At 38.7% G+C, this 9,738-nt stretch overlaps 1 protein-coding gene across 1 annotated transcript; it reads left to right on the top strand.

Annotated features, from left to right (window-relative positions):
* Positions 1,680 to 4,268, top strand: LOC109821400. The gene is made up of 3 exons (XM_020387589.1): positions 1,680 to 2,531; positions 2,767 to 3,299; positions 3,698 to 4,268. Exons 1-3 carry the CDS (start codon positions 1,680 to 1,682, stop codon positions 4,266 to 4,268), a joined length of 1,956 nt encoding a protein of 651 aa, XP_020243178.1.

Here is a 9,738-nt window from a genome sequence, read left to right as displayed (position 1 = left end):
TAAATATATTATAATGAACTAAGTGGTTGTTTAGTTGGCAGAAAATAGAAGGGTAACAAATATTACAGTAAAATTTCTTTCCAGAAAATGATAGTAGACTTGTATCTTACAGAAATAATCTATAAATCTTTCTGTAGCAAATTTGAAAATAGATTTCCTACAATAAAAGTATGAATATCCAAACAATGGATATAAATATCCAAACGACTGCAATAAAAGTATGAATATCCAAACAATGGATATAAATATCCAAACGACTGCTTTAGTGTTACTTCCCTGCAAATGTTGTATTTACAACTCAAACAATGGATATAAATATCCAAACGACTGCTTTAGTGTTACTTCCCTGCAAATGTTGTATTTACAACTACAACATTAATTTCCTGCAAATGGTTTATTTACAATTGCAACATTACTTTCATGAAAATTCTGTATAAACAATTGCAGCATTCCAATCACCCCTAATAGGAAAAGATAAAATATTTACCATGAGATCAAGTTGTTGTTTGTATTACAATCTTGGCATTGACACAAAAAACCAAACGGAAGTTTGTTGCAAGTAAGTATTATTTCTTATTGTACAAATATGACTTTCTTTTAGGTCTTGAAATATCTAAGCTAAACAGTTGGCAGGATGTGTTAAATTTTGGCGGTTCTTTTACGGTGCACGTTAGCAGCCGATTCTTGCGTTGCTAACGTGTGCCCCCGCCATGATTCTTGATGGGAAAAAAGAAGAGAAGAAGTGGGAGTAATATCTTTAGTATTGGATTAAGATCTTCCAATTCTAATCTTGTAACTCCTGAGGATCAATCTGATACCGGCTTTGTTGAAGATGATGAAGAATCTGATCTCAATGCTATGGGGTCAACGGGACCAAAGGGGGAGAAATTGAGGAAATCTATGGCGAAAATCTTAAACTCTTCAAGCTCCATTGTAAATTCCCTTCCTCTGGTCTCTCCTCCGATGGCTGGGGTTAAATCTCGTTTGCTCTGTAAGTCTCTGCCCTCTGAATCTCATAGATCTGGTAGTTTTTCTTGGGCTGATGCAAATGATTCTGAGGAGTTCCTTTTTTCTCAACATCTTTCTGCTAAATCTCCAAGAATCTTGGACTCTAATCTCTTAAATTCAGTATCGGATTCAGAAAAAGTTACGATTCCTTTAGTTTCTGTTGAGAAAATACCTGGTGAAGTCTCTTCAGATGGACAAAATGAATCAAAGAATGATAATACTAACGGAGTTTTTATGGATTTTCCACCCTTGGAGTCTGGAAAAGTCTTCAAAAATTCAGTCCCTGCTAATAGCAATGCCAAGAAAAGCTGGGTTAGTTTCTTTTCTAACAATAGAAAGCTTGGTTGTGGCCTAGATTTGAATTTTGTACCCCCTAATGAAAAAGATACAGTGATTTTTGAGGAGGATGAATGGTATGAAGATGCATCTATTTGGGATTTTGCACTTATTGGTCAAGTACTGGGGATAAATATCAAGTTTAAAGCTATGGAAGCTTTTGTTCAAAAAGTTTGGTCACATTTGGCTTTGCCGGAGATCTGTATTCTTAAACCATGGCTATTTTTATACAAATTCAAAAGCAAAGAAGATATGATGATTATTCTGGACCACTACTTCTTAAACCCTGGTCGATTGATGAAGAGATAGGTAAAAGAAATGACTGCTTATATCCAATGTGGATTCAGTTACCAGGTCTGAGATTAAACCTGTGGAATGCTAAATGTATTAGTAAAATAGCTAGTCTTATTGGCAAACCTATTGCCACTGATAAGCTAACTGCAAGCAGGCAGAGGCTAGAATATGCTAGAGTCCTTGTTGAGGTTAGTGTGCCATCTCCTCTTCCAGATCATATCTCCATTCAGGGACCAAAGGGGAAAAATATTATTCAGAAGGTGATCTATGAATTAAAACCTAGATGGTGTGACTTTTGTAAACAAGTGGGACATGAAACTAACTATTGCAAGAGGAAAACTGGAATACAAAGATGGGTGCCTAAAAGCAAAGTTGTTATCAATGAAAATAAACCTGAGAACAACTTGAACCCACTTGATGAGCATGGTATTGCTCAAATAAAGGCTGTTGATAAAGGAAAAGAGATTATCCATGATTCTGGAAATAATGGTAACAGTATCAATGATTTCCAGCTTGAAAGGTTTTCTGTGCATGTTGTGCATGATGAGAACCTGAATAAGCATAGTAGCAGTATTGTACAGTCTGGTACAAAACTGACTGAAAAGGAGCCTAACTATATGCAACAAGCTCATGTGGTGCATGTTTTAGGAAATGGAGTTGATATACAACAAATAAGCAGCAAGTCTGGTTTACTGCAGGCTGTGCATGTTGAAGAATGTGCACAGCAATCTGAAACTAGTTCAAAGCAAATAATTGGTTCTGGAAAAAATGTTGATAATTCTTGGATACTTGTTCAAGGGTCCAGAGTTAAAAAAAATGCATCTCCATTATTTTCCAGTTGCTTAGATATTGATCCCTCTGTTATTGATAGGAGGGCTATTCTAGATGAATTTGTCTTTTTGGAACATTAGGGGGTTGAATAAATCCTCTAAACAGCTCTTGGTTAAAAAAACTTTGTTGCAATATCATCTTTCTTTCATAGCTCTCCTGGAAACCAAAATAAAATAATCAAAATTATCAAATTCTGCCAAGAGGATTGCAATTGATTGGAAATGGTTGTCAAATGTCAGAAACTCCTCTAAAGCTAGGATTCTTATTTTGTGGGATCATAGAATTCTGGATACTCAGGTTGTAAATATCTCAGACCAGCAAATTACTTGTGCAATTAAATCTCTTGATGGGAGGCTGGATTGTGTCATCTCATCTGTATATGGTTTCAATCAAACGAAGGGCAGAAAAGAATTATGGGCAGATTTAATTCAAATTCAGGAAATAATAGGAAATGTTCCCTGGCTCATCTGTGGGGACTTTAATGCAATGATTGATAAAGATGATAAGCTTGGTGGTGCAGTCCTTTCTGACTCAGATACTAGGGACTTCAACAATTGCATTGAAGACTGTCACTTAGAGGCAGAAGCAAGAGTGTGGAGTAGGCTAGACAGAGCTCTAGTGAATGATCAATGGATTACTGCTTATAATTCAAGTTATGCAGAATATTTGTTACCTCATTTTTCAGACCATTCCCCAGGCCTGATTTCTATCTATGAGGATTGTTTGCAAGGGAAAAAATCATTTAAATTCTTCAAGATGTGGACCAAACATGCTGATTATCTGCCTACTGTTTCTAATGTCTGGGAATCAGATATACAAGGATGCACAATGTACTCTGTATGCACCAAACTCAAAATGTTGAAAGAAGCCTTGAAAGTGCTAAACAAGAGACATTTCTACAATATTAGTGAACAGGTTCAAAGAGCAAAGCTAGTTTTGGAAGATACTCAGGAAAAACTTCAAAATAACCCTCTAGACACTATACTCATCAGGAGAGAAAAAGAAAACCTTTCTTCTTACAACAAATTGCTGGACTGTGAAGTATCATTCTATCAGCAAAAAGCAAGAATAGCTTGGAGTGTGCATGGTGACAGAAGCACAAGTTTTTTTCATGCTGCTGTCAATTAGAACAGACATAACAATAATGTGGGTGTTCTTTATAACAGTAGAGGGGACAGGATTACTGATGGGGGGAGATTGTTAATGAGCTTATTTCTTTTTTTACTAGCCTGTTGGGCACTTCTGTTGCTACTTCTCCCCCTGACAGGAACATTATCAAAACTGGGCCTTGTCTGACTGAAACTCAAGTCAGGGATTTATCTAAACCTGTTTCTAAAGAGGAAATTAAAGAGGCTATCTTCTCCATGTCTGATAACAAAGCACCAGGGCCTGATGGATACAGTGCTTCTTTCTTCAAAACAGCTTGGCCTATCATTGGTGAAGATATTTTAAAATCTATAGGGGATTTCTTCAGAAATGGAAAGATACTGTTCACTATCAATTCCACTTCTATTACCTTGGTTCCTAAGGTACAATGCCCAAAAACTCCTGCAGATTTCAGGCCAATTGCCTGCTGTAATTACCTATACAAATTCATTTCTAAAGTCCTAGCTAACAGGATAAAATCAGTTATGGGCTACCTAGTGGATGAAGCACAAAGTGCTTTTGTCAAAGGTAGACAGATTTCTAGCAATATATCTCTTGCGCATGAACTTATTAAAAGCTATAATAGGAAACATATATCACCAAGAGTTATGCTCAATATTGATATTAAGAAGGCTTTTGACACTATCAGCTAGAGTTTTCTTACTGACATGCTAGAAGGGCTGAATTTCCCTGAGGTCATGATAAACTGGATTAAAACATGTATTTCTACTCCAAAGTACTCAATCTCTCTTAATGGCTCCCTCCATGGGTACTTCAAAGGGAAACGTGGATTGACACAGGGTGACCCCCTCTCTCCTTACCTCTTTATACTGGGAATGGAATACTTTTCTAGGATGTTGAATTCCTTAAAGAATGACAGGCTCTTCAAATTTCACCCAGGATGTAACAAGCTCAAGATTACTCACCTTGTTTTTGTAGATAACCTCCTATTGTTTGCATAAGGTGAAATTTATTATGTGAAAAAGCTGCAACAATGTGTTAAGGTGTTTAGTGCAATATCAGGACTTGTTGCAAACCCTGAAAAAAGTTCTGTGTTTTATGGGGGACTAGAGTTATCTGTAAAAACCTCTATAGCAAATCTTTTGGGCTTTACTGAAGGAGTTTTGACAATCAAATACCTGGGGGTTCCCCTCATTTCTAATAGGTTATCTTTCTTGGACTGCGGGCCTCTCTTCTCTAAAATATCTAGACAATTTAAGAGTTGGATGAACTATAGGAATCTCTCATATGCGGGCAGGCTCCGGATTATTAAAAGTGTCATCTTGGGAGTTCAAATCTATTGGACATCTGCCTATATCCTCCCTGCAAGTGTCCTGCATAAGATTGATGAAATGTGTAGAAACTTTCTATGGGAAAAATAGACCAAGCTCGCAGGAAGCCACCACTAGTTTCATGGGAAAAAGTCTGTCAGGGTAAAAGCAGGGGTGGCTTGGGTATTTTTTCTGCAACACTTTGGAATTTTGCTTCTGCTCTTAGATCTATTTGGTATATTCTTGAAAACAAAGAATCTCTTTGGATCAAATGGGTTCATGAGAGTTATCTCAAACAAGGAAATATCTGGCAAGTTTGTGCTAAGAAGAGTGATTCTTGGTTATGGAAGCAGCTGTTGAAAATGAGAGATAAAGCTCTTGCCTATTGTGGTGGAGTTGGAAAACTAAAAGAACTCATTATCTCTTGCTGTCAGGGTTCAAAAATTAAACTCTCAGCTCTATATGAAGCTCTCGCCCCTGCCGGTAGCAAGGTTTTGTGGTACAAAACAGTTTGGGATAATTTATCTATCCCTAAGCATTCTTTTATTCAATGGTTAGCAATCCAGAACAAGCTGCTAACTCAGGACAGACTTATGAAAAGGGGTATCATCTCTATTAATACATGTAGCCTGTGTCCAGGTTCTTACTTGGAGACTAGAGGTCATTTTTTTTGAGTGCACTTGTTCGTGCAATGTTTAGAATCACATTATGGAATGGTTGAGTTTTGAATGGAGATCATCTGACTGGCAGCAGCTTCAGGTCTCGTTTAAAACTAGACTAAGGAGAAAAGGAGCAAAGCAAAGGATTAAAAGACTAGCTTTGAATGCTACGATATACATCATTTGGAGAGAGAGAAATTCAAGACTTTTTCAGCAGCAAAATAGGAAAGAAGAGCATCTGGTGAGAGTAATAAAGATTGATATAGCAACAATTATCCTTAACAGTACCATACTAAAGAATAGAGATGATTGTCTCTTGATGTTGTAAGGTTTGTTTTTTTTGTATTCTAGTAATCTCAGTTAACAAAAAACTGAGTATCTTGCTGTACATAAAATCTCTTTCACTAGTGAATGAATAAAAATTTTTCATTGACAAAAAAAAAGGAAAAGGCATCTATGAATATACATATCTATGATATACAAAGTATGACCCTTTGCTAGCAACGAACAGGTGTCCCCCTACATGCAACATTCAAACAAAATGACGGTTAAGGCAACCAAGAATCTCGACTTAGATGACACGCCGAGTCGACATCTCCTTAGATTGACTGGAACGGTGGTACTTCTTGGTCCTCTTATAGAAGACGACTCTTTACAAGCCCACTCGACCAGTTGTTTGACACCTTGCAAGTTCGACTCGAGAGACATTACTTCTCAACCAAGCTAAAGGACGACTTCAACATCAAGGGTGAACTGAGAGGTCAGGTCCTGTTGACCTACGACTAGATGTTGAAGTTCCTAACTCCTAATAAAGTCAGAGTTGCTAGGACAACCAGTGAGAGGTCAGGTCCTGTTACCTGCTCTCAAACAAGGGTAAGCGTATGCAAGATGCCTTGCCTATTGAGAAAGCATGCCTCCAAATGAAAAAAGTAACAGAGTAGCAGAGAACAATGCCTATGGAAGAGATCCAGGAGATACTAATCGATCGAGAATGGAAAAAGATGGTCAAAATTGGGTCCAACCTAGTAGAGCCCTTGCGAGGAGCATTGGTGGAATTCTTGCTAGCAAATGCTAATGTGTCTTCCTAGGGGCTAGTAGATATGCTAGGAATTCCTCCTGAGGTAATAAGCCACAAGCTAGCTGTTGACAGGCACACTAAGCCTGTGCGACAGAAGAAGAGACATCTTGGCCCCGAGCGACAGAAGGCGGCTGCTGACAAAGTCGAATGGCTTCTTAGAGCTGGTTTCATTCGGGAAATTCAATACCCGAAGTAGCTGGCCAATGTGGTATTGGTGAAGAAGGCGCTGAACAAGTGGAAGATGTATGTGACCGACCTCAACAAATCTTTCCCCAAGGATAGCTATCCACCACCTCGAATTGATTAGTTGATTGACGAGAGTGCAGGGTACGAACTACTTACTTTCATGGACGCCTTCTCTAGCTACAACCAAATTTTTATAGTAGAACATGACTAGGAGATGACCTCCTTCATCACTGAACAGGGGACCTACTGCTATAATATGATGTTGTTCGGACTGAAGAATGTTAGGGACACTTACCAGAGACTTGTCAATATGGTCTTCAAGCACCAGATCATCCATAATCTGCAAGCTTATGTGGATGACCTGCTGGTGAAATCTAAACAAGTATCGGCCTACATATCAGACCTGGATGAGACCTTCTCCACCCTCCGGTGCTACCGCATGAAGCTAAATCCCACCAAGTGTGACTTTGGGGGTGCAATCGAGAAAGTTCATGGGGTTCATGATCATACGGAGAGGCATAGAGATCAACCCCAAGAAGATAGCCGCCATAGAGTGAATGCCCGAGTCGCGCACCCTGAAGTATATCCAGAAGCTGCATGGGAAGATTCCGGTGATGGGCTGATTCCTCTCCAAATCTACCGAGAGGAGCCTCCTATTCTTCAAAACTTTGAGGGGAATCAAGAACCTAAAGGATAGCATGACTTTGACGGTTGAATGCAGTGTAGCTTTTCAGGAGCTCAAGGCCTACTTGAGTACTAAACTACTACTGAGCTATCCCATAGGTGGGAAACATTGTACTTATATATAGCCATCTCCCCCGAAGTCGTCAGCTCCATCCTTATTCGAGAAGAAAAGAATGTTCAGAAGCCCGTATACTATGTGAGATGAATTCTAAAAATGAACGAGGTCAACTACCCCCTCATAGAGAAGGCTGATTTCGCCCTCAGCACCACTACGAGGAGACTCCGCCCCTACTTCTAGGCCCATGCCATTAACATGTGGACAAGTCTGCCTCTAAAGAAAGCATTGGACAGCCCCACAACCTCCATGAGATTGTCGCATGGGCTGTAGAACTCAGCAAATATAATGTGCGGTTTGAGCCTAGGATGACAATAAAAGCCCATGCATTGGCCAACTTTCTTATCGAGTCGTCTTTGTCAGGCTACGAGCCAGACACTCCCTCACCATCCACTAGCCAAGAACCTCTAGTGCCACCAGCAGTCTAGGCACCTTCCCCACAGATACATCACACTCTGGATTATTATTCATCAGCGTTTGTCTCATGGTGGTTATTGAAGGTGGATGGGTTCTCCAGAGAATTCGATAGTGGAGCAGGAGTGGTCCTGCACAGCCCCGATGGGTCGATGCATGAGCACTCCATTTCTTTTGAATTCTCAACCTCAAATAATGAAACCAAATATGAGGCTCTTCTTGCTAGCCTTTGAATGGCACAAGCGCTGAAGGTAGGGCACCTCAACATATTGGCTGATTCACAGTTGGTTGTGCATCATGTGAATAGGCAATATGCGGCTAATGAAAGTACCCTAATGCCACTAGGAAAGAACTCTAGAGGGGGGAGTGAATAATGTTTATGCTAATCTAATCCGATTTATGCCAAATTAAAAACTTATTAACAAATATCCTAGCAAATGAGATATGAACAATATATGTGCAATGATATACAAGTAACACAAGGGTGAAATAAACATAAACAAGATAAACAAGATAGTGGGCAATATAAAGAAAGAGCTCATGACAAAGGCGATATAAACAATAAGCACGAATATAAATGAACGCCAAAGACAAACACAAACAAATGATATGATCATGGAGTTTGGTCCCCACGACCTACGTTTCCGCTCCTCACCTCGAGGAGATCTCTACTATCATAACCGGGTTTTCTATGCTCACCCGAATAACGTTTACACCTCACACTCGGTTTTCTAGTTCACCGAAAACTTTACAATTCACACTCTTGCAATCACACTTACTACCACCTCAAGTGTTGGTCTCTAGCCCGTATCTCCCTCAAGTGTTAGGAATTACAACCTACCTCTAGGTATTACCACCTACCCCACTCCTCTTGGGACGACCCCGTCTCTCACCACACACTCCTCTCAGTGTACAAGTGTATTACAAAGTGTTCAACATAATTAGGCTCACAATACAAATAAAAATTTTTTTTACAAACCAAACCCTTAAACAAACTTAAAACAAACTTAAACTCTTTTAAAACTTGTTTAAAACTTTTCTTGATTATTACAATAGAGCTGGGTATAAGGGGGTATTTATAGGAAACCCCAAATATCAAGAAACCCCAGCAAAAAGACCAAAAAAGCAAAACATGATAAAGGCTGAAAAAACTAGCCTTTATGCCATCGGTTGACTGACGGCTTCCATAAGTCGACTGATGAGCTGATTGTTAGAGGCATTTTCCAGCTCATTAGTCGACTGACGACCTTATCAGTCGACTGGTGATCTCATCAGTCGACTGGTCAGTCGATCAAAATAAAATAGAAACTATTTGTTATTTCAGGCGATTTCTTCAGTCGACACATCAGTCGACTGATGTCATCAGTCGACTGACCAGTTGACTGATAACATGTTATAAGCCTATTTTGAAACATAAATCTGATTTTTAAACATCTTTTAAAAATAGTAAATAAAATCAGAAAAATATAAAACTTTTGGAAATGATTGTAAACATGATAATATACATGTTACAAAAACTGGTTTTCAAAAAGCACCTACCAAAAGAGAAATATTTTCATTTTACAAAATAGTCCAAAACATGTAAATGAAAAACACTTGTTTTTAACATTGGACATAAACCATGTTTTGAAACTTAATAAACTGATGTTATAGACTTAATAAAAGATGTATGTTATGATTGTTAAGTCTATAAACTAATAACTCAATATTATGCAA

The sequence above is a fragment of the Asparagus officinalis genome, chromosome 8, assembly GCF_001876935.1.
Source record: "Asparagus officinalis chromosome 8, Aspof.V1, whole genome shotgun sequence".
NCBI lineage: Eukaryota > Viridiplantae > Streptophyta > Magnoliopsida > Asparagales > Asparagaceae > Asparagus > Asparagus officinalis.
Note: the sequence above shows the minus strand (reverse complement) of the source record. Positions and strands in the feature narration are given on the sequence as shown.